Source organism: Mesoplodon bidens (assembly GCF_964165515.1).
Source record: "Mesoplodon bidens genome assembly, chromosome: 10".
In the NCBI taxonomy this organism is placed as follows: domain Eukaryota; kingdom Metazoa; phylum Chordata; class Mammalia; order Artiodactyla; family Ziphiidae; genus Mesoplodon; species Mesoplodon bidens.
The window spans coordinates 38293635-38317479 of NC_138172.1; the positions used below are offsets into that span (position 1 = coordinate 38293635).

The 23845-nt window shown below is 57.6% G+C and overlaps 3 protein-coding genes across 8 annotated transcripts in view; all 3 read left to right on the forward strand.

The window, feature by feature from the left end:
• Positions 1–1867: 1867 nt before the first annotated feature.
• On the forward strand, positions 1868–13337 carry HYAL2 (hyaluronidase 2). The gene is made up of 9 exons (XM_081247354.1): positions 1868–1983; positions 4075–5054; positions 5548–5637; positions 6078–6484; positions 7251–7356; positions 10224–10256; positions 10733–11656; positions 12014–12103; positions 12284–13337. The coding sequence occupies exons 2-9, from the start codon at positions 4125–4127 to the stop codon at positions 12599–12601; spliced, it is 2898 nt and encodes a 965-aa protein (XP_081103480.1). The 5' UTR covers positions 1868–1983; positions 4075–4124; the 3' UTR covers positions 12602–13337.
• A 302-nt stretch (positions 13338–13639) lies between these two features.
• On the forward strand, positions 13640–19501 carry HYAL3 (hyaluronidase 3). 5 transcript variants are annotated; one of them, XM_081246718.1, is made up of 5 exons: positions 13640–13932; positions 17486–17626; positions 18252–18396; positions 18607–18696; positions 18813–19501. In XM_081246718.1, the coding sequence occupies exons 2-5, from the start codon at positions 17604–17606 to the stop codon at positions 19074–19076; spliced, it is 522 nt and encodes a 173-aa protein (XP_081102844.1). In that variant the 5' UTR covers positions 13640–13932; positions 17486–17603; the 3' UTR covers positions 19077–19501. The 5 variants fall into 5 exon arrangements, with proteins under 5 accessions (XP_081102844.1, XP_081102842.1, XP_081102845.1 ...); XM_081246716.1 differs by having other exon boundaries at positions 17486–18396; XM_081246719.1 differs by lacking the exon at positions 17486–17626.
• Positions 19502–19894: 393 nt separating this feature from the next.
• The window catches only part of IFRD2 (interferon related developmental regulator 2), a 36362-nt gene continuing 32411 nt past the window's right edge, over positions 19895–23845 (forward strand). Inside the window, exon 1 of one of the 2 annotated variants that reach the window (XM_081245237.1) lies at positions 19895–20112. In XM_081245237.1, the coding sequence (XP_081101363.1) occupies positions 20055–20112 (58 nt within the window). In that variant the 5' untranslated portion in view covers positions 19895–20054. The remainder of the gene's footprint in view (positions 20113–23845) is intronic. The other variant, XM_081245236.1, reaches the window with a different exon arrangement.

A 23845-nucleotide genomic window follows, 5' to 3' on the forward strand; every position in this document is an offset into this window, starting at 1 on the left:
AAGGCCCTGGGGTACCTCACTAGGGATTGGCCCCACCTGCCTGACCTGAGGTGAGAGTGTGACCACACATAGGTCTGGAAGTTGTCCTGCCCCCAGCTGTGCCAGCTGACCCCACATGAGGTCACAGCCTGAGCCCCATGGACCTCCAAGGCCCAGCCTTAGGTGGACAGCAGCCGAGTGGGTACCACTGCCCTTGACCTACTGTGAGGCTCTGCAGCCCAAACCTACTTGCACTACCAGGAGAGTAGGCTTGGGGCTTCTGTTCCAGCAGGTAAAGCTCAGCTACCCAGTACTTCCTCTGGTCCTTTCTGCCCTGTCTTCTCACCTGCAGCCTGCTCCCTGTGGACATTTGGCCTACACTTCTCAGGTCCTGCTATGAGGCTGGTTCTCTACTAGGCCTAGCCCTTGGCCATCAGCCCATCTCCCAGTAAGGGAGGAGGGAGTTCAAGGACACAGGCTGCTGGGTCTGGGAAGTTGGCCTACCTGTCTTTTGGAGGTTTAAACTTGTCAAGTGTGGAGCAGGATCACCCTCTGCAGCCTGGACTTGCAGTTTTTCTTTGGGCACCTTCCCGTTTTCTCAATAAGATGCCAGGCATAAGGCCCTATCGTCGTCCTCCACTGTCCCTCCCACTTACTGCCCCAAGGCCAGGTTTCTGCCATGCTGGGTGGCAGCCCATCACCACTGTCCCAGTGTGGGGGAACTCCCTGTGCTGGGCCTGCCCTAGCTGACCCCAAAGCTGGAAACAATGGGGGTCATGGCTGTGCTTCCCCACTCCCTCCTACTGGGCTGTGCTCACTTCCTTCCTGAGGAAGTGTCCCTGCCCTGGGACAGTCTGGTCTGGCCTTTGTTTCCCCAGGGGCCCCCAGCCTTGGAGCTTTTAAGGCCTGTGTCCCTTGTGGAGCCAGCACAGTGGTCCAGAGACACCACCCTCCCATGCCATGTCCTGAACTCCTTGGTCATCAGGGTAGACTCTAGGATATGTGCCCATCTCCCCCAGTCCCCCAGTCTTACACAGCCTTCTGTTAGGAGAGAGGGCCTGGGCATGAAGGAGGTGGGCCGGTAGGGTCGGGGGGTGGGTAGGCTCAGGGTGATTTGAGGGTGTGCAGATTTGTACCTCTGGAGGGGTCTGCTGGGACCCTGCTGCAGCCCTCCTGGGAGCTAGCCACGTTATGGGCACCCCCTTCCCACAGGAATACACCCCTTTCCTCACCCATGTGGTAAGGAGCCCCATACTCTGCAGCATCTTAGTGAAATCCACCCAGGAACATCCTCTGGCAGGAGAGCACCCTGCAGAACCCTCCCAGGCCCTGCCCCTCCCCCCAACAGTCACCCACATCAACACATTGTCCACTCTGTCACACTTGGGATGCTTCCGCTCTCAGTGGAAAAAAATTGACTCAGCTCCTGTAAGTTCCCCCAACACCCCCACCCCAGGGCTGGTTCTCTTCTTCACCACCTGCTTTGGGGGATCATCTGCCAAACATCCCCCAAGTAGTTTGACCTCCCCAAGCACCACCACCAGGGCCTCTCCGCTCACAAGCTGCTGGATTTGAGGATGGACCTCAACCTTAAGGGCAGGTTGGGGAGAAAAGCTTTCAGTGTTAAGGAAGCTGCCAGCATGGGAGAGGCTGGCACCTGAACCAGGTCCCCCAGTCTTCCTGTCACCTGGTGCGGTTTGCTGGGCCAGGGCCTACTCAGGGGAAGGGTGGGGCGGGCAGCCAGCCAGCAGGGCATGCCGGAGGGAAACGGTCAAGGCGGTCCCCTCCCCCGCGCATGTTCCTGGCCCTTTCCTCTCTGAGGGGCAGCAGGAAGTGAGGAGAAAGGGCCGGGGCGGGAGGCGGGAGCGGGTGGGAGGGATGGGGTTTATCAAGTTGCCGGCGGGCTGCCCGGAGGGCAGCAGCTGGTGTGAGTAGCTTGTCTGGAGACTTACCCCGGGAAGGAGGGAGGTCGCCGACCTACTGGGCCGACGGACTCCCACACAGGTGAGCCCAGGGCAGACGACTGGTCTGCACCCTGGTACATGCTCTCACTGCAGCGCTCCCTGCCTCTCCTTCCAGGCGCGCGGGCGGGGAATGGGCTGGCCATACAAACCCGGGCCCTTTGGGGAGCTGAGGATCCCGGGGGCGCGGATCTAGGAAGAGGCAAGGAATACTCCCCCCATTCCAGCTCCAAGCCTGCTCCCCGGAAGGAGGGGCTTGCAGGACGAAAGGACTTAGGATACTGGGCAGAGGCCCAGGGGAAACCCTCTGGCCGGGCCGGCTTTCTCTGCCATCTGGCCATGAACTTCTGCAAGGGTGGCAGCTTCCTCAGAGTTGAAAGGAAGCCTTGGAGGCTCCCACAGGCCCCCCAGAGACTGGACAGGGGGCGATGGGAACCCAGGGATCGGCCTGTGCCTGATGCAGGTCGGGGGCAGGGGGACGCCCTATCCCCAGGACCCGCTGGGCTTACTGGCCCCAGCCGGGCGGGCCTAGCTGCGACCCACAGCTCGTGTTGCCAGGACAACCACTGCTTCCACCCAGTCCTGGAAGAGCTAAGACGCGGGTGCTAGGCCCCCTCCCCAAGTCTGGCAGGGGGCGGGGATTCCCTTCAGACCAGGGTCGGGGGAAGGGAGCCCTGATCCGTAGGGGGCGGCACATTATTGTCCTGCGAGACAGGAGGTCGGCTCTGGTCACCGTCCCCCTTTCCATACAAAGGGGCCCCAGGACTGGAGACTACGCTCTGGGATGCTGAGCCAGATTCACTACTACCCCCGGCCAAGGACTCGGGGTCCCACAGCACCTCTTTCTGGCCGGGTGACGGAACGCCACCTCCTTTATTCCCTCCCCGACCCCCGTCCTTTATGCTGTCCCTTTAAGCGGCTGGCCGCGTCGCAGAGCAGGGAGGACTGTACCACCGGCCGCAGGCTGCGGGGGGGAATTTGGGGCTGACTGGCCCTCACGGCTGAGACTCCACAAGAAAGTCCCATTTGGAGGGGTCTCACGGTCCCAGATTGATGGCCACATTCCTCGGCAGAGGATCTGGGGACCTTGGAGCCCAAAACGCAGCACTGGCTGCCCGAAAGTCAGGCACACCTTTCCGCCCCCGCCGCAAATCCTGCGCAGGGCCCGCCTCCGCGCTGAATTCTTAAAGGGCCCGCGGGCTGGGGGGGCGGAGCCAGTAGAGGCGCCGAACCGGGGCAGTGCCTGGTGGAGCGGCCGGAGCGGGCCGGGCTGGGGCGGGGATGGCGATGGCCATGGCGCAGGTCCCGGCGGCTCCCTGCGCGAGGTGAGGGAGGGCAGTGCGAGCCTGGAGGCTCTCTCCGCGGGCTCTGTTCTGAGCCCCCAGGGAGGAGGCCCAGGACCCCCCCCCCAACTCTGGGCCGGGTTCAGCCCCCACGTGCGGGGCGGGGGCGGGGTCCCGGACAAAGGCCAGGTGGAGTGGGCTTTACCCCGGACCGCTTGGCCCGCGGGCGCGATCATTCCTGATAGCTGTAGAGGGAAATGCCGGTCTGCCAGCGCCACCGTGGGAGATCCACCACCCCTTTGTCCCCGCGGGGCCTCCACCAAGCTTGGGAGAGTGCGCTGAGACAAAGTCTGTTAGCCTCACCCTGCTGCTGGGCGGGTGCTAAAAAAGATACCAGCTCTGGGGCTGTGTTACAGCTTCCTAGCTGCTTCATCAGCTGTGCCTTGCCTTACCCAAATGCTATGGTTTCTCAGGACCAAGAGTACTTCACAGGGTAGAGTGGGCCTCGGTTTGGGGCCCACTGGGGTGGTATTCAGTCATGTGTGAGTCTCTGGGCAGTGAGTCTGTAGCTCAATTCGTCCAGTTCTCAGAGGAGTCACAGACCTAACAAGTTCCTGCCCAGCCGTAGGCTACCTGCTCTAGGAAGGAGCCCTGGCAGTGAGTTATGGGGGTGTCTTGCCTTGCGCCTCAGGGGTCTGTGGTCTCTCAGACATGTTATAGCCAATAACAGGGTCTGAACAACCCTGGGCACGGTGCCCTACACAGTATGGGCTTTGGGAGTATGGATGGGTTTGGGGTGGACACCTCCAGGATTCTATAGACTGATTTGTTGTCTCCCACCTTTCCCCCAGTTCCTGAGCTAGTGCCAGGCAGGTGACACTGTCTTCGTGAAGCCCCCAGCATGTGGGCAGGCCTGGGCCCTGCCGTCACACTGGCCCTGGTGTTGGCGGTGGCATGGGCCACGGAGCTGAAGCCCACAGCACCACCCATCTTCACGGGCCGGCCCTTTGTGGTAGCATGGGATGTGCCCACACAAGACTGTGGCCCACGCCACAAGGTGCCACTGGACCCAAAGGACATGAAGGCCTTTGATGTGCAGGCCTCACCTAATGAGGGTTTCGTGAACCAGAACATCACCATCTTCTACCGTGACCGGCTGGGCATGTATCCACACTTCGATTCGGTGGCGAGGTCTGTGCATGGTGGCGTGCCACAGAATGGCAGCCTCTGGGTACACCTGGAGATGCTAAAGGGGCATGTGGAACGCTACATTCGTACACAGGAGCCTGCAGGGCTGGCAGTCATCGACTGGGAGGACTGGCGGCCAGTGTGGGTACGCAACTGGCAGGACAAGGATGTGTACCGCCGATTATCACGCCAGTTGGTGGCCAGTCGCCACCCTGACTGGCCACCAGACCGCATAGTGAAGCAGGCGCAGTATGAGTTTGAGTTCGCTGCACGCCAGTTCATGCTGGAGACACTGCGATTTGTCAAGGCATTTCGGCCTCGGCACCTGTGGGGCTTCTACCTCTTCCCCGACTGTTACAACCATGATTATGTGCAGAACTGGGAGACCTATACAGGCCGCTGCCCTGATGTTGAGGTCTCCCGAAATGACCAGCTGGCCTGGCTGTGGGCTGAGAGCACGGCCCTCTTCCCCTCTGTCTACCTGGAAGAGACACTCGCTTCCTCCACTCATGGCCGCAACTTTGTCAGCTTCCGTGTTCAGGAGGCCCTTCGCGTGGCTCACACCCACCATGCCAACCATGCACTCCCGGTCTACGTCTTCACGAGGCCCACCTATAGCCGCGGACTCACAGGGCTTAGCGAGGTATGTGCCTCCCAGGGCCCTGCCTTCGTCCTTGGGAAACCACTGCAGGCCTCCTGCCCCCAAGTTTACTGGCTACTCTACATCTCCTCACCTTATTCTCTCTGTAACCCTATGAAAGGGTTGCATTGTTATCTCCATTTTGTGGATACAAAAATTGAGGGCCAGAGATGCTGAGAAATTTACCCAGAACTTTCCAGCAAATCCAGGCAGAGCAGGGACTTAGGCCTAGTATTCTGACTTTGCGGTCCATCCTGATAGGTACATACTAGGCCCAAGTGGGCCCTTGGCTTGGGAATGGGAGGCCAGAAGTGGGGGTGGAAACGGCTTAAACATTTAAGGAGAAAGTGAAACAGCTGCTGCCTAGGGGTGAGAAGGAGAAGACTGGGCTGGAGGGAGATTAGCAGGTCTGAACAGGCTAGGGCCTGCCCACCCTGTCTGTCCTTCTCACCCTGTGGTCTCCGTATTCCCCAGTGACCATCTCCTTCCCATGCAGATGGATCTCATCTCCACCATTGGCGAGAGTGCAGCCCTGGGTGCAGCTGGTGTCATCCTCTGGGGTGATGCGGGGTACACCACCAGCATGGTAAGTAAGACCCACCCAGCCTACTGGAGCTGAGTCTGCAGGGACAGGCAGAGCGTCTGTGCTTTTGGCTGCAAACCTCAAAGTGGTCCCCTCATCTGTCTCCCACCCGAGGAGCCCCAGTCCCAACATAGAAGACAGAGTCCCTCCCCTTCTCCTAGGAAGGGGGATTTGCTATCTTGACCAGCTGTTGAGTTCCACCCTGCCCCATCTGCCCTGCTGGGTTCCAGTCCCTGCCCCCGCCCCCTTCTTAGAAGAAATAGGAACAATGAGGGCTCAGGCTTGCGTGTGTGTGTGTGTGTGTGTGTGTGTGTGTGTGTGTGTGCGCGCGTGCGCGCGCACGCATTATTAAAAGAAGGTACAGTCACCACAGTGTAGACAGAGTTTCCATCTGGGCCTGTGGACTGAGACAGCTGACCCTGATCCCTGACCTCTGCCCCCAGGAGACCTGCCAGTACCTCAAGGATTACCTGACTCGATTGCTGGTACCCTACGTCGTCAATGTGTCCTGGGCTGCCCAGTATTGCAGCTGGGCCCAGTGCCATGGCCACGGGCGCTGTGTGCGCCGTGACCCCAGTGCTAATACCTTCCTGCACCTCAGTGCCAGCAGCTTCCGCCTAGTGCCTAGCCACGCACCTGGTGAGCCACAGCTGCGACCAGAGGGGGAACTCAGTTGGGCCGACCGCAACCACCTACAGACGCACTTTCGCTGCCAGTGCTACTTAGGCTGGGGCGGCGAGCAATGCCAGTGGGACCGCAGGCGGGCAGCTGGGGGTGCCAGTGGGGCCTGGCCTGGGTCCCACCTCACCAGCCTGCTGGCTGTGGCTGCCCTGGCCCTCACCTGGACTTTGTAAGGGTCTCTCACACAGCTGCCAGGCAAGCTGGCCTCTGCCACAAGGGCTCTCTGCCAGGCATGTAGGAGCCCACAAGGGGTGGACAAACCAGAGTCTGAAGGGGCAGAGCCCCCTGGGATGCCCAGTAGGATGTCCGTACCAGCTCCCACCCCCTGTTCTAAGGGGGAGGGGCAGTCCCATGGGAGGCCCCTTCTCTCCCTGCCAGAGAGGAAGAGGGGCACAGCTGGCCGGGGAGGACCTGACCCTACTCCCCTGCCCCTGAATAGTTTATTATTATTATTTTGGGGTCTCTTTTGTAAATTAAATATGAAACAACTGCTTCTTTGCTTGGACTGTCTGTGCCTGGGCCAGGGCATGTGAGAGAGATTTCAGGGTCTTCCATATAAGGTTTGAGCTCAGTTCTGTCTCTGTGAGACTCTCTGCTGGGGACTTCTCATCTGTAAAATGCATTCACTGGGATCTGCAAGCCAGAGCTTCCCACTCTAGCTGTCCTGCTAGGGCAGGGGCCACTGGGGGTGGAGGGACTCACAGTCTACCCCAACACCAAGGACCTTGCTTTATCCATATTGATTGGAAAGCAGTTGGGTACAACCTTCTGTGAGGGATGGGGCTCATTGTGCTTCTCCTACTTGGTACTGTATCCCCAGCTGGGCTGGTGCCAGTCGCCTCGCCTTGCCCACCCAAGAAGAAAGGGGAAAGTGGATGTTTGATCTTCCCTGGCTGGGCAGGTAGCCAGATCACTCCTCCCTGCTGTTCTCACAGGCAAGGGCGTCTCCTCCACTCCCCAGTCCCAAGGACAGTGGACTTCAGCCACACGCACTTCTTCCCATCTGGCTCAGAGTCCTCCACTGGGTATGGTCAGGGGGAGGCAAGCAGGGCATTGGGATCTGAATCATGAGGTCCAGTCCCTGTCCCACTGCAGAGATGCATGATGGGGTGAGGGCGAGTCATCCTCAACAGTCAGCCCTGTAATGGCCATGGGAGAGCATAGCTTGTCCCCAGCTGTACCGGGGAGAGAAGTAGCAGCCAGAGCAGTCATACCAGCTCTGACCTGCTTCACTTCCTCTGCTTCTGAAGTGAGTTATTCTGGGTGGGGCCCTGCCCCTCCCCTCAGCCATTGGACCCACACCTGGATTCCTCCTCTCCCTCCTGGATTCCTCCTGGATTCCTCCAGTCATCAGTGATGACTGATCCCCTGCCCTCAGATAATACCGGCTCGAGATAGACTCAAGAAACTGTCGAGCAGTGAGGAGGGCACCCCAGCCACAAGGACTCGGGAAGTAGCCTCAAGGAAGTGCTTTCTACATTGAGGTTGGGTTGGTTTTTTTTTTGGGGGGGGGCATACCATGCACAGCACATGGGATCTTAGTTCCCCGACCAGGGATCGAACCACTGCCCCCTGCAGTGGAAGCACGGTTTCCTAACTCCTGGACTGCCAGGGAAGTCCCTACATTGAGAGTCCCTACACTGAGTTTTGAAAGGTGGGGGGTAAACGATGCTGGGAACAAAGCATGGGCAAAGGCTGGAGGAAGACAGAACACAAATGGAGACACAGAGTTTGAGGCTAGGGTGTGACGGGGGTATGCCGCAGGTGGCCCTAGAGTGGCACCAGGCCTGATTTTGTCTGATGATGGTGACTATCTTACCTGTTCAGTGAACACACTGAGCACACACATGTGCCAGGGCTGGGCTGGGTGCTGGGGATGCACCCATGAACCACACCAGCAAAGACTGCCATCCTCAGGGGTATGACGGCATAAAGGGAGATGCACTTTGGATGCCAAGACCAAGTCAGATGTTGGGCAGTGGAGAGTGCTCCCCAGAGGCATGCAGGCAAGGGGATGGTGTGGTTAGAGCCTGGAGAAGCAATCCTCACCAGATCGATATTGATTCAGGTTGTAAAGTGATCCTTCATCCCTCTGGCTGCTGATGGCAGAGAACAGAGGAGGTGGGGTGGTAGCACTGGGAGGGAGATGGCAAATCACATGGTGGGGGTAGGGGAGGGGTCCTGGCTGCTCGTGACCAAGGTGGGGAGATGCCGGCTGGAGAGAAGATTCAGGTGTCGATCAATAAGGCCATAAGATGATGGAGCCAGCAGAGGGAGGGCAAGGAAGGAGGAGCTGTGACTTATCTCCCCAACACCTGTGACTTCCCCTACCCAACTGTGACCCCACACACAGCTGTGACCTCCCCTACACAGATGTGACTCATGCACACCTGTTAGCTACCTTATCACATCTGTAACCTGCCAACACACAGGTTATCCAGACATACCTGTGACCTGACCCACGCAGCTGTGACCTGGCTGTGAGCTCAGGTTCAGACTGGGCTGTTCAGTGCTTTCACCTGGGCCAGGAACATGATGTTTCATTCACCCCACTCTGGCAGGCAAGCCTGGGCCTGAGCACCTAGCAGGTCTCAGTTGCTAGTGTCTGTATCAGCAAACAAGCAAAATCACAAAGGAATGAACAAGCACGTCATCACTGATACACTCTTGCTCATACCCGTGGTCACACAAACATGGGGTCTCATGGTCATAAGACAACAGGGTCTCACACACACCAAGTCCCAGGCACTGGGTCCCACACTTGCACATACACACTACTGGAGTTTGTGGAGTGTCCCAAATGTCCACTAACTGGAGCTTTACACAGACACAGTCACTGATCCAGCACATATACAAAGGGTGACAACGCAGCCCTGACTTCAGGAATACAGTGCCTTTCAGACACAGGTCCCTAAAGGAGGGATGATTTATCCACTAGGCACTGTAGGCACAGGGCCACAATACTTATATGGGCCCACAAAAATGTTTTAATTTTAATCTTTTTTAATCAGAAGAAAAAATACAGGAATAATGAATATAAAATAATGAATTCAGTCTGGATTATATCTGTCCTTATGCCAATATAGTCATAAAATATGTATTTTTTAAAATATGTATTTTTTTGGCCACGCAGCACACGGGATCTTAGTTCCCCGACCAGGGATTGAACCCGTGTCCCCTGCAGTGGAAGCACAGAGTCCTAACCATTCCCTTAAAATGTTTTGTTTTTGTTTTTTTTTTTGCGGTACGCGGGCCTCTCACTGCTGTGGCCTCTCCCGTTGCGGAGCACAGCCTCCGGACGCGCAGGCCCAGCGGCCATGGCTCACGGGCCCAGCCGCTCCGCGGCATGTGGGATCCTCCCGGACTGGGGCACGAACCCGTGTCCCCTGCATCGGCAGGCGGACTCTCAACCACTGCGCCACCAGGGAAGCCCCTAAAATGTTTTTTTGAGGAACGGGTCCACAAAGGTGAAAGTGCCTAGGGCCCATAGGTGTCATAATGCAGCCACGTGGGGAAGGCACCCAGACTCCAGTATCACACACAGGGCTGCCCAGTCGGATCTGCCACCCAGACAGCCCCCATGCACTGCTTCCATCCCCACACCATCCCAAGTAAAGCCACAAAGTCCAGCCCCAGTGCTGACAGAGTGGGAGGGGCCACTTCTGGTCTAGCCCCACCTCCTACCAAGGGCACTTTGCTAGGAGTGCAGAGGTGGCTCTGCTGTCTGGCCCAGCCCTCTAACCCAGGGCCCGCCCCTCAGCCCGCCCCCAGACTGGGTGGGGTGACCCCTACAAAAGCTCAGGGTTTCCAGCAGAGGCTTCTTTCTCCAAGAGTCGCGGTGCAGCTGAGGCCAGAGTTAAGGAACAGAATCTTGCTGAGCCCTGCATAGGCCCTCACCCTGAGGTCAGGAAGTTTGGAGAATGAGGCCTTTCAGCCCTGAGGTCAGCAGGGACAAGTGGGCAGATTGGCGGGTGTACAGGAGGGCTGGGCTGACCTTTCCTGCGTCACTGAGCATCCCCTCCTGCCTGGGTGGCCAGGATTCCTGGGGGAAGAGACAGGGAAGCCCCTGCCTCCGTCAGTCGGCCAGCCTGGGGGCTGAGGACCTGGCTCTCAGCCAGTCTTCTCAAGACAGATGTCATGGCTTCTGTGGCCCTTGGGGAAGAGGGGTGGGCAAGCCAGGACAAGACCTGTGGGAGACAGAGGGCAGAGGTCGGCCCAAGAGGCAACTCGGATGTGCCCTCTAGTGGCCATGTTCCCCTCAATGCCTCTCCTTTGCCCTCTGACTTCCCCGAGCCCTGCAGGTCAATATTTACCTGAAGCCAGAACAGAGGTGGATTAATAAGGGACTTGGCCTGCCTGCCCTCAGTAGGGGTCAGAGAGTTCAAGGCCTGCTTTCAGCTCTGCTTCCCCTGGCCAGGTTTCCCTAGACCTTCCCTGTGCCACTGCAGCCCACCTGCTTCCCATCTGCACCCTCTTCCTGAACTTGCTCGGCATGGCCGAAGGCTCCAGGGACCCCGTGGTACCCAACCGGCCCTTCGCCACCATCTGGAATGCAAACACCCAGTGGTGTCTAGAGAGGCATGGCGTGGACGTGGATGTCAGTGTCTTTGATGTGGTGGCCAACCCAGGGCAGACCTTCCGCGGCCCTAACGTGACCATTTTCTACAGCTCCCAGCTGGGTACCTACCCTTACTACACATCTGCTGGGGAGCCCGTATTCGGTGGCCTGCCCCAGAATGCCAGCCTGACTGTCCACCTGGTCCGCACATTCCAGGACATCCTGGCTGCCATGCCTGCATCCAACTTCTCAGGGCTGGCAGTTATTGACTGGGAGGCATGGCGCCCACGCTGGGCCTTCAACTGGGACACCAAGGACATTTACCGGCAGCGCTCACGGGCACTGGTACAGGAGCAGCACCCTGACTGGCCAGCTCCTTGGGTGGAGGCAGCAGCTCAGGACCAGTTCGAGGGGGCTGCGCGGGCCTGGATGGCAGGCACCCTCAGGCTGGGACAAGCACTGCAGCCTCGTGGCCTCTGGGGCTTCTATGGCTTCCCTGACTGCTATAACTATGACTTTAAAAATCCCAACTACACCGGCCAGTGCCCACCAGGCATCCGTGCCCAGAATGACCAGCTGGGGTGGCTGTGGGGCCAGAGCCGTGCCCTCTACCCCAGCATCTACCTGCCCGCAGCACTGGAGGGCACGAAGAAGGCACAGATGTTTGTGCAGCACCGTGTGGGTGAGGCATTCCGTTTGGCCGTGGGTGCAGGGTACCCTGATCTGCCAGTGCTGCCCTACGTCCAGATCTTCTACGACATGACTAACCGCTTTCTGCCCCTGGTGAGTCTCCTGTGACCCCGCCCACCTTGTAACCTACCTCGTCAGGCATTAGTCCAGTAAGTGAGGCCACATAGCCCTGGGGCACTTTAGCCTTGGGACACTTTCATCCATTCCCTCTCACATTCTTTGAGCACCTACTGTGTGCCAAGTTCTGTGCTAGGCACAGACAATTCAGCATTCTTCAGAAAGAAATCATCCCTGCCTGCATGGCACTCACAGGCTAGAGTAAGGGCAGGCTTGCCTCTGGCCACCAGAGCTAGAGCAGGCTATGAATTATTTGTCCCATGCAATAGTGTTACAGCAGTCTGCTGTGGGGACAGAGGGAGGCCCCACAGAGCTATGCTGTCCTTTCCCCAGGAGGAGCTGGAGCACAGCCTGGGGGAGAGTGCAGCCCAGGGGGCAGCAGGAGTGGTGATCTGGGTGAGCTGGGAGAACACAAGAACCAAGGTGAGCTCAAGCCCAGGATGGGGGTGAGGGTGGGGGCAGGAGTGGGGCTGACAGGCTGACTGGGAGACCCTGGCCCACCCTTTACCCCTGCAGTCCTGGCTGACCAGCAGGTGAGTGCCTCAATGCCCTAGGTGGACCCGTGCATGGCCGTGGTGTCCTGATGCTCCCCCTCCCACCTAGGAATCCTGCCAGGCCATCAAGGAGTATGTTGACACGACACTGGGGCCCTTCATCCTGAATGTGACCAGTGGGGCTCTTCTGTGCAGTCAAGTCCTGTGCTCTGGCCATGGCCGTTGTGCCCGGCGCCTCAGTCACCCCAAGGCCCACCTCATCCTCAGCCCCACCAGTTTCTCCATCGAGTCCACGCCTGGTGGTGGGCCCCTGACCCTCCGAGGTGCCCTCTCACTCAAGGACCGGTTGCAGATGGCTGTGGAGTTCAAATGTCGCTGCTACCGTGGGTGGATGGGAACATGGTGTGAGCAGTGGGGCATGTGGTGATTGGCACATGCACACATTGAGTACCTAATGCAATCTGGACCTGGCTACAGCTTTCTCAAATACAGGCACAGTCACATGAGTTACGGTCACAGTCAGAAGTACACTCAGGCACTGTCATGAGCATATGCCAGCACATTCACACCTGCTTACAGACCAAAATAGTTGCATAAGGAGTTAGAGCCTTGGGCACCCACCCAGCGGAGTTCAAAATATTTCCTCCAGAGACATTGAGCCAGTCTTTAAACTGCAGCAATCACAAGAACTGACGTTCCGGACTTCCCTGGTGGTCCCGTGGTTAAGATTCCGCGCTTCTACTGCAGGGGGCGGGGGTTCGATCCCTGGTTAGGGAACTAAGATCCTGCACGCTGAAAGAAAGAAAGAGAGGGAGGAAGGAAGGAAGAAAGAGCTGACATTCACTGGGTGCCTACTCTTTCCAAGTCCTGTGCTAGGCATTTTAAGTAGTCTAACTTAATTGTGCAATCCTAACACGATGCTATGAGGAAACTGAGGCACACACAGGGAGGGTAAGCACTTTACTCAAGGTTGCAGACAGAAAATAGAGCAGCTGAGATTCAAACCCAGGTTCACCTGGGTTTGAATCTCTACCCTCTACCTCTACCTCTATAGCGATGGAGCCCTTTGGCTCCTACTATATGTCGACGGTAATCAGCCCTGCACTGCAGCCTGAATCCGTTCAGAGGTAACAGCCTCACAAATAAAGCAGACATGATTCTAACTTCAAGAGCTGTTTATTGAGCACCTAAAATGTGCAGGCGCTGGGATCCAGAGGGCACAGGAAAATTCTTTTCTCTCGCTCAGATTTGATGTCTGTCCGAGGGCGGCTGCTTCTCAGGGTAGGGCCCAAATTTCGGGAGGAAGCTCCACCTGACCGTTTCCACGCTGGGCAGGAGGCTGACGTGAGCCGAGACAAAGCTGAATTGGGGGGAGACCTATCTGAGTCTGGGGCGGGGCGGGGCGGGGCGGGGCAAGGCAAGATGGAAGCCCAGCCCACCGGTAATGGAGCCGGCGCTCGGTTCGCGCTCACAGGGAGCTGGGCCTGGATAAGCAAGGGCGGGAGGGGCAGAGGTAGAGCCAGGGCAGAGATCCAGTCTGCGTCGGGTCGGCGTTATGACGCGAGGGGCCGGGGACGGGGGTTGGCCGCCCCGAAGACCGGGACCTGATGGTGTTCCGCGGGCCGTGACGGCTGCAGTGCGTCCGCCTCACCGCTAGGGGGGGAGCGCCGGGGGCCGGAGAGGTCCGAGCCAGAGACAGCGAGATACAGATCCGTGTGGAGCGAGGACACGGAGCATCACGGAGCCAGGCGTCAGCATGTTAGTACTGCCCCCTCCCCATGCGCGGCGTATTCGTCCTCATTGTCCCCCGCTCTCCCCGTCCGCTCCGCGCGTACAGTTCTCAAGTGACTAAGCCGCCCCGCACGCCCTCTTTGCGTCTGTCGTTCCCTCCCAGAGCATGCCGAGCCACAGCCGCCCAGAGTCAAGCTCCCGAAGCCCCCACCCCCAAACTCCACGGTTTGTCACCCAGTGGGAGGAAGGGGGAAACCGAGGCAGGAGAGACTGCCGCCTCTCTCTGTGGACCCGGGAGCACCACCCACAGTGGGTGGGGTCGGCACAGAAGGGGTTAAGCCTGAGGGGGAAGTCTGGGGCTCCAGGCTCAGGGGCGGATCCTGGGGTTTCCTCTCTCCTGGTCCAGGGGTGCAGCTGCTGCGGAGGTGGCTGATGCAGGTGAGGGGCTTATAGCCCTCTGAGTGGGATGTGGTATGAGGGGAGGGGGCTACCTGTTACTGATCAGTGTGGAATTGGCCTCAAGCTCACGGGGCCTTCCTGGGGAGGTGGGGAAGGGGAGCCAGGGCATCCTCTCTGGAACAGGTAAGTAGAAGGGTGGGGCCCAGCGGCCACCTATCGCTAGAAATCCCCCAGCATTGACCCTCCTGCCAGCAGAGCCTGGGGTAGGATGGGCACACAATGGAGTTCGGGGTCAGGAGGTCTGAGCCCCCAACCTGGTAGCCGTTGGACACCCCTGTGGATGTAGGAAGGAAGTTGTGGTTCTTATCTAGCTAGGGTGGCTACGAAACAGGCCAGTGGGGAACCAGGCCTGCAGGAGCCACATTGCTGTGTGAGCCAGACCCTTTCTGAGGGGCAGTTGGGTCCATGCCCAGTCAAAGTGTCCTGAGCTGGGCAGTGTTGGGGAGGGAGACATGGACTCTGTGCCCCTGGTAGGGAAGGCAGTCCAGGGAGGGGAAATTTGAGCCTGATGGGTGGGTGAATGGCACCCCAATATTGGTTAGGTGGCAGGCATGGCCCAGGTGGTCAAAAAGGCTGGGACCTGGAGTAGGGAGAAGGGTGGGACAGGGAAGTTCCTAGGGAAGCTGTGTTCCCTCCGAAGGGAATACAGCGTTTAAGCAGGGGGTAGTGGTGTCTAGTTTGTATGCTCTGTCTGATGGCCAGCCAGCTGCAATGGTGTAGGGCTGGATGTAGAGGAGGACAAAGCAGTAGTCAGAGCAGGCTGGGGCCTGGAGTCTTGAGTTCTGCCCTAGCCTTTAGCCCTCAGCCTCCATCCAGTGTAAGGCAGAGCACCCAGGATCCATCCCCTCTGCTCTCCACCTGAGTCAGGTCCCCCAGGTATAGGGGATGGGATCCTCCAGGTCACCTGCCATCAGGTGAGTATGGGGACAAGGTGCAGCCCACCAGTTCCAGGATGCGTGGCCCTCCTTAGCACTCTGTCAGCCACTCCCTGCCCCAGCCCCATCCTCCCTTCTGGCACAGCCCAGCATGGCTGTTGTCCACAGGAGGAGCACCCTTCTGGTCTCAGGAGATACCACTGCCTGGAGACTGTGGCCTTAACTCCCAGCCTGGCACTGAGCCACCTGGAACCCAGCAGGAGATGACCTTGGCTCCCAGCCTGGCAGCTGAGCCTGGATCCCACATGTAGGCGAGAGCTGACTGAGCCCTGGCCCAGCCAAGCTGACCCCTACCCTAGACCCTATACACCAGGTGGCGCTGATCCTGAGTACCACTCCAGCCTAACTGACTCTGGATCCTGCATGCCAGCCAGAGGTGACCCTGAGATCCAACCTGGCCAAGCTGATCCTGGATCCTACACACCAGCCAGATCTGACCCTGAGCCCCAGGCTAGCTGAGTTGACCCTGGGTTCTGCATGCCATCCAGAGATGACCCTCAGTCCTGGCTCAACTGAGTTGACCCTGGATCCCGCACGCCAGCCAGAGGAGACCCCAGCCCCCAACCTGGCTGAGCTGACCCTGGAGCCTGTGCATTGCCGACCTGAGCTCCTGGATGCCTGTGCCGACCTCATCAATGAGCAGTGGCCCCGCAGCCGCGCCTCCCGCCTGCACTCCTTGGGCCAGTCCTCCGATGCCTTCCCCCTCTGCTTGATGCTGCTGAGCACCCGTCCCACGCCAGAGGCAGCCCCCATTGTGGTGGGCCATGCCCGCCTGTCACGGGTGCTGGACCGGCCCCAGAGCCTCCTAGTGGAGACGGTGGTGGTGGCCCGAGCCTTGCGGGGCCGGGGCTTTGGCCGCCGCCTCATGGAGGGCCTCGAAGCCTTTGCTCAGGCCCGGGGCTTCCGCCGGCTACACCTCACCACCCATGACCAGCTGCACTTTTACGCCCACCTGGGCTACCAGCTGGGTGAGCCTGTGCAGGGCCTGGTCTTCACCAGTCGGTGGCTGCCTGCCACCCTGCTCAGTGCCTTCCCCAGGGCCTCCTTTCCCCGGCCACCCTGCAAGGCCCCTAGCCTGACTGCCCAAGCTGCCCCAAGAGCCCCCAAGGGGTCATCATTGCCGCCACCCCCACCCCTGCCTGAGCCCTTGACCACCCCACCCCCACCTCCAGGAGGGCCCCCTCCACAAAGCCTGCTGGAGACTCAATACCAAGACCTGAGAAGACGCCCCATATTCTGGATGGAGAAAGACATCTGAGGGCTACCCAGGGCAAGATGCTGTCTTTCTGGGTCAGTTGACTGCTCAGGACAGTACCAGCCTCAGCCCACTGGCCATCCCTCAGCTTCTAGCCCCTGAGGGCAGCTTCAGCCTAGGCATGTCTCCTGAGTGCCAGTGGAGATGGCGCCATGGCTGTGGCTCAGAGCTGTCAGTGTGGCTGAATAAAGGCTTCTGTTGGGTGTGGTTGTGACAGTGTATTTGTTGACCCCCACCTTCATCTCCCAGCCTTGTCTTAGGTCCTCTGTCCCTGCAGGGGCCCTCAGATCCACCTCGGCCTTAGGGCCATGGGTGGAGGGACACCTGCCTTTTACCTCTCTCACTCTGCCAGGCCCAGGGGACAAGGAGACATTCACTTATCACCATTCACTGAGCACCTGCTGTGTTACAGGCCCTGGACTGGGCACAGGCAGTGGGGAACTAGACAGATAGGGTCTCAACCCAAGGGACAGGGCAGGCATACTGTGGCAGGATCCATGCTGGGACAGCGGGAGCTCAAGTTTCCTCACTCTGCTTGGAGATCTGGGAGACCTCCCAGGGCAGGTGATGTCATAGCAGAGACCTGAGTGCTGAGTAGAAATTAAGCCAGGCAAGGTGGGGGCTGAGTGTTCTTGGGGCAGGAAACAAAATGGGCAGAGGAAAGAAGGGGACTTGTGAAAGCTGTAGGTGGGGGAGGTGTCAGAGGGCACGGTGGTGCCATGGCAGAGATGGACAATACAGAAGGGGAGCTGCCCAAGCCAGCTTGGGTTGTGGCTGCTCTGAGAGGCCTATGAGACCCCTTGGGAACCAGGCTTTATGCACCTCCCTTTCTTGTGAAGAGGAGCTAGAGGAGTTTTCCCAGCTTTCTCTGCTGTGTGGAAGGTGTGGCCATGGCCATGCAGTCTAAGCTCACACCCCTTCTCTCCTGCAGGTTTCCATCCCTGGGGCATGACCATGCAGCTAGGCCTGGCCCTGGTGCTAGGGGTGGCCCTGTGCTTGAGATGTGGCCAGCCCCTGCTGCAAGCCCCTGAACACCCCTTCTTGGTGCTATGGAACGTGCCCTCAGCACACTGTAAGGCCCGCTTTGGCGTGCACCTGCCACTAGAGGCCCTGGGCATTGCATCCAACCGTGGCCAGCGTTTCCACGGCCAGAATGTCACCATCTTCTACAAGAACCAGCTCGGCTTCTATCCCTACTTTGGGCCGAGGGGCACAGCTCACAACGGGGGCATCCCCCAGGCTGTGCCCCTTGACCGCCACCTGGCATGGGCTGCCTATCAGATCCGCCACAGTCTGCAACCTGGCTTCGCTGGCCTGGCAGTACTGGACTGGGAGGAATGGTGTCCACTCTGGGCTGGGAACTGGGGCCGCCGCCAGGTCTATCAGACAGCCTCCTGGGCTTGGGCACAGCGGGTATTCCCTAACCTGGATCCCCAGGAGCAGCTCTACAAGGCCCGTATCGGCTTTGAACAGGCAGCCCGTGCACTGATGGAGGACACACTGTGGCTAGGCCGGGCACTGCGGCCCCATGGGCTCTGGGGCTTCTATCGCTTCCCGGCCTGTGGCAATGGCTGGCATGGTAGAGCTTCCAATTACACGGGCCACTGCCATGCAGCCACCCTTGCCCGCAACACGCAACTGCATTGGCTCTGGGCCACCTCCAGCGCCCTCTTCCCCAGCATATACCTCCCACCCAGGTTACCACCTGCTCACCACCACGCATTTGTCCGATACCGCCTGGAGGAGGCCTTCCGTGTGGCCCTCGCTGGGCACCCACATCCCCTGCCTGTCCTGGCCTATGCCCGCCTCACACACCGGAGCTCTGGGAGGTTCCTGTCCCAGGTGAGTGAAAACTGAAGTCTAGGGGTCTGACTCGGGAGGCCTGACATTCTCTGAGGGCCTGAGAAGCCACTCAGAGGCTCAGAGCCAAGGGACCTTCCTCTAGGGGTGGAATCGGATCATGGCAGTGAGCCATGAAAGTTCTTGAAGGTGGAGGTGGGGCCAGATGGAGCTGGCCAGCCCAGCCCTGGCTTAGCCGCTCTCTGCCTCCAGGATGAACTTGTGCAGACCATTGGTGTGAGCGCTGCACTGGGGGCAGCCGGCGTGGTGCTCTGGGGGGACCTGAGCTTCTCCAGTTCTGAGGTGATCATTGCCCCCTCCAGCCTGCCACACAGCCCATGCTGGGGTCCCAGAGATGGGGAAAGACCATGTCAGGGCCATGGAGCAGAAGCATTGATACATCCCTTCCCTCTCCTCAGGAGGAGTGCTGGCATCTCCATGACTACCTAGTGAGCACCCTGGGCCCTTATGTGATCAATGTGACCAGGGCAGCCATGGCCTGCAGTCACCAGCGGTGCCATGGCCATGGCCGTTGTGCTTGGCAAGACCCAGGACAACTGGAAGTCTTTCTGCACCTGGAGCCAGATGGCAGCCCTGGAGACTGGGAGTCCTTCAGCTGCCGTTGTTACTGGGGCTGGGCTGGCGCTACCTGCCAGGAGCCCAGGCCTGAAGAAGCAACATAAAGCCAGGAGTCACCTGCCTCTGACCTTCATGTTCCTGCTGCCATCTTTCCAGTCCTGGAGGGAGGACTTTGTCCCACTCTAGTTCTATTTAGCTTACAGTCACTTCTCCCATGCACACACCCCACTTCCCATGGGATCTCTGGGGAGTGGAAGAGGCCAGAAAAAACCATACTGTTTTAAAACTAGAGGCCCTCTGAGATCACCTGATCCCTCCTGACAAGAAAGCAGCCCCAGGAAGAGTCGGTGTTCCAGAAGGTTAAGGTTGCCAGCCCAGGGCTCTGTCCTACACCTCACTGCGTCCATGGAGAGGTCACAGGAGACCCGTCCAGGGGCAGGTGGGCCCCTGAGGAGATCTTGGCTAAGATCTGTAAGTGCTAAGCTGTTGTCTGTAATCTGCTTTCATCATAAAGTTACTTTTTCTTTCACTGCTTGAGGTTTGGCTGTTCCCCGATTCCACCAAACCCACCCTCTTCCTGTCGCGAGCGCCCGCTGCAAGTACCCAGAGATGCCGGTCCTGCGTCGTGGGCAGCTACAGAGTTAACGACTACACGTGTTGGGCGAGGGGGGTGGGGGTGTGGGGGGAAAACGCCGCAAGGCATGGTGGGTGCATAGTTCAGCTAGAGCGTCGTGGGCCTGTGGGTCCCGGGAGCTGACTACAATTCCCAAGGTGCTCTGCGCCCAGCCGGGGGGGGCGGTAATCCGCGCGCAGCACCTTGGGAATAGTAGTTTCGGCCGCATGGAGAGGTTCCATGAACCGAGAGACCAGGAACTCGCCTTCCCGGCCACCCATTTAGCAGGGCGGGGTGCTTCGACAAGTTTGGCAGGGCGGGGCGCCTCGCGAAGATGGTGGCGCGCGTGGCGTGTGGCTCCCGTCGTCTGCCCAAGTCTCAACTCAGCGCATTGGCCGGCGACTCGCTGGTCTGGAGCCCCCGCCCGCCGGGTCCCTGACCCAGCGCCCCGTCGCGCCCGATTCCCGGCATGCCCCGCGCCCGAAAAGGCAGCGCGCCCCGCAGAGGCGGCCAGCGCAGCGGAGGAGGTAAGTGGGGGGCTCTGGGCAACTGAGGAACGTTGAGCTGGGGCCCTGTGTGGGTTCCCGTCGGTGTCCCTAAGAGTCCTGGGGTAGAGACTCCTGCCTCGACCAGTCTGGTGCCACCCGCAACTCTCCCCGTGACCGGCACATGCCCAAGGAGTCAGCGGCCACGTGTGCGCCTAACTTGAGTGCGCCGCCCGCTTGCCCGGAGCCCTCGCTCCCCGCCCGCACCTGGTCCGCACATCCCGGCCTTGGTTGGTTTCCTCATTGCCTCTCTACCCAAGTTGTCTGTTGTGATGGACAAACAGGCCAGACGGAGCAGGAAGCCAGCCCCCTCTCTAAGCCCTGATCCTTGCCTGGACTGGACTAGGAAGTTGGCCGGAGGCCTGGGCTAACCCAGAGAACTGAGAGAGGGGATGGTGGGGAAGCTGCAAAATTTGGGACTTGACTGCCTGGACCTAGAAGGTTGATGAGCGCCCTGGAGCCGGAGGCAGTCCAGAGAGTCGCTTATCAGGTCGACCAGAGGAGCATGTCCTGGTGCAGTAAACACATATGTTTACTCTGTAGGGATGGGGTGCCTCTTAGGCACAGCTCAGATCTGGCCGCCACTTCAGTGGGGCTTGGGTGAGGGTGTTACTGAACCAAACATGGGTCTGCTTGCCCCGGAGCAGTAAAGACAATCTACTGATGAAACCGCAGAAATGCATTGGTTGGGGGGTGGGCAGTGCGTGGTCCGAGTAGCTCCCGTTCGTTAGAGCAGAAAGAATTCAGGGAGGGGCAAAGTGATAGATAAGAAGTGACTTATTAGAGTAGGACACTTGAGAGGCTTACAAGGGGGTGGGTTAGAGGGTGCCATCTGGAGAACATGGTGAGCTATAGTTTTATAATCAAAGGAAGAATGGGGAGGGTGAGAAGACCACCTTCTTCCTCATTATTGAGGAGACATCAAGCTTCCATCATCAATTCCTTTTCCAAGTCGGGTGGGGAGTTTTCTTGTTCCTACGTGGTCAAACCAGGACTGTCATGGCGCAATGGAAATGAGCAAAAAGGCGGTAACATACACTAACATGATAAATCATTTCAAGTTTTAGTATAATGTCACCCTTTCCTTATATGTTTGTTTTTAGTGCTCGTATGTCCTAGGAATCATTAACCTGAGCTCACTGGGCAGGATGTGGGTCTCATTCCACCATTGTTTTGTTGTTTTGTGGCATGTCTCATGCTTCTGTTGCATGGTTTTGTGGTTAAGCAAACCTGCTTTCTTGAGTGATCATTAACTTACAGGGGTCTCCCATACTTTTTTCTTTACTTACAATCACTTACTGGGATTAACTATTTAATCACCTACTTTGTCCTTTTACTCTGTCCGTATCATTCCCGCCGCCAGGTGTTTACCCTTTGTGCTTAAAGGGGTGTAAGGGGTGACAACCTATCATTAACTACTTTCTGCTGAGATGGAATGTAGGCCTGCCTGGGGAAGAAGTAAAACACCTGGCTGACTGTCCCTTCTCTTTTAGGAGAACCAGAAGCCCAGGCCCCTCTGGTTAGCATTATTCTTTTAGCCCTTGTGGACGTTAAGCATCGGAGGATGAGTTTATAAAAGATACAAATTGAAAGAAATACAGCAGGGACTTCCTTGGTGGTGCAGTGGTTAAGAATCCGCCTGCCGGGCTTCCCTGGTGGCACAGTGGTTGAGAGTCCGCCTGCCGATGCAGGGGACACAGGTTCATGCCCCGGTCCGGGAAGATCCCACATGCCACGGAGCGGCTGGGCCCGTGAGCCATGGCCGCTGAGCCTGCGCGTCCGGAGCCTGTGTTCCACAACGGGAGAGGCCACAGCAGTGAGAGGCCCGCGTACCACAAAAAAAAAAAAAAAAAAAAGAATCCTCCTGCCAAGGCAGGGATCACAGGTTCAATCCCTGGTCTGGGAAGACCCCACATGCCAAGGAGCAACTAAGCCCGTGCACCACAACTACTGAGCCTGTGCTCTAGAGCCCATGAGCCACAACTACTGAAGCCCACATGCCTAGAGCCCGTGCTCCGCAACAAGAGAAGCCACCACAATGAGAAGCCTGCGCACCACAATGAAGAGTAGCCCCCGCTCTCTGCAACTAGAGAAAGCCCACGTGCAGCAACGAAGACCCAATGCAGCCAAAAAAATAAATACATAAATAAAATAAATAAGTTTATTTAAGAAAAAAAGAAAGAAATACAGCAATAAGCATTAGAAGAGTTATTAAAAGAGATTGTAGCCATAATCTTGGAGACCCAAACCAGTTTTTCAAAACATTTTACAAATCTGGAAGGCAGTTACTTGAGGCCTCAATCTGTTTGCTTTTGGCTAGTCCCGGAGCCTTAATGTTTTATACTTTGGGGTTTATTGAGACTTTTATTTTAGTTATAGATTTACTCTGTTTTTCTTTTTTTGTTGTTGTTAATATCATTTAGTGATAAGGGTGGCTTCCTTGTCCCTCGAGAAACAGAGTGTCCCCTAATCTAGTTAATAAGTCCCTTCCATTAAAGAGAGAGGACAATCAGGCACAAACAAAAAGGAATGTAAAAACGACCAGCCATTGACGTTGCACAAAAGGGGTTCCAGGAAAGTGTGCCCCTGTCTCTTTCTTGACACTCCCATTACATATTTCCTATGGTTGTTAAGGCTTTCAGTCTTGGGTTAAGACTGAAAGGGTTGCACTGGTGTTTATGAGAAATTTTATCAAGTGGCTCACCACGTCAATTACCACCCAAAGTTTGAGGCTTGACACTAGTTATGTAGATGGTATCTCTAGGTGGATCCCCTTTTGGCCTTGGGCCCCCCTCAGTCTTTCAATTGTAAAACCATCAAAAGGCTGAGGGGTCCCTGTCACTTTCTGGCGTCTGGGGCATTCCCTCTGCCAGTGCCCTGGCTATTTGCAAAGGGTACATTGATCACAATCTTTCCTTCAGTGCCCCCTTGTCCATGTAGGGTACACTGGTTTTGTCTCGGTACCCACGGGCCCTGTGGTTTACCATGGCCAGATTGGCCCAGAAAGCCCAGCCTCCCCTTTAGTGGTTTTTCAGAGGACCAAGTTACTGCCATCATTTGGACCTTTTGTATATCTCTTTGGGTGCATTTAATCTTTTAGGTTGTATTCCTATTATTGAAAACTGAATAAGCCAATTGGAGCAAGTCGCTTATAGGTGTCTGAGGACCGGCCATTGCTTTTTACCACATATTTATTTATTTTAAAAATGTATGTATTTATTTGGCTGCGTTGGGTCTTCGTTGCTGCACGCGGGCTTTCTCTAGTTGCAGAGAGCGGGAGCTACTCTTCGTTGTGGTGCACACGCTTCTCATTTCAGTGGCTTCTCTTGTTGCGGAGCACAGGCTCTAGGTGCACAGGCTTCAGTAGTTGTGGTGTGCGGGCTTCAGTAGTTGTAGCTTGCGTGCTCTAGAATGCAGGCTCAGTAGTCGTGGCGCAGGGGCTTTAGTTGCTCCATGGCATGTGGGATCTTCCCGGACCAGGGCTCGAACCCGTGTCCCCTGCATTGGCAGACGGATTCTTAACCACTGTGCCACCAGGGAAGTCCGGCCATTGCTTTTTGAATTTTGTGCCTGTTGTCTGGGGCAGACTGGGCTATGAAATGCATAGCCAAAAGGGCCTGTCCCTCCCAAGAGGAGGGAGCCACATTCATATACTTTTAAAAAGTTTCTATTAACCTTTCTTGAAATACTGTCAGATTTTCGTTTAATTCCTGTT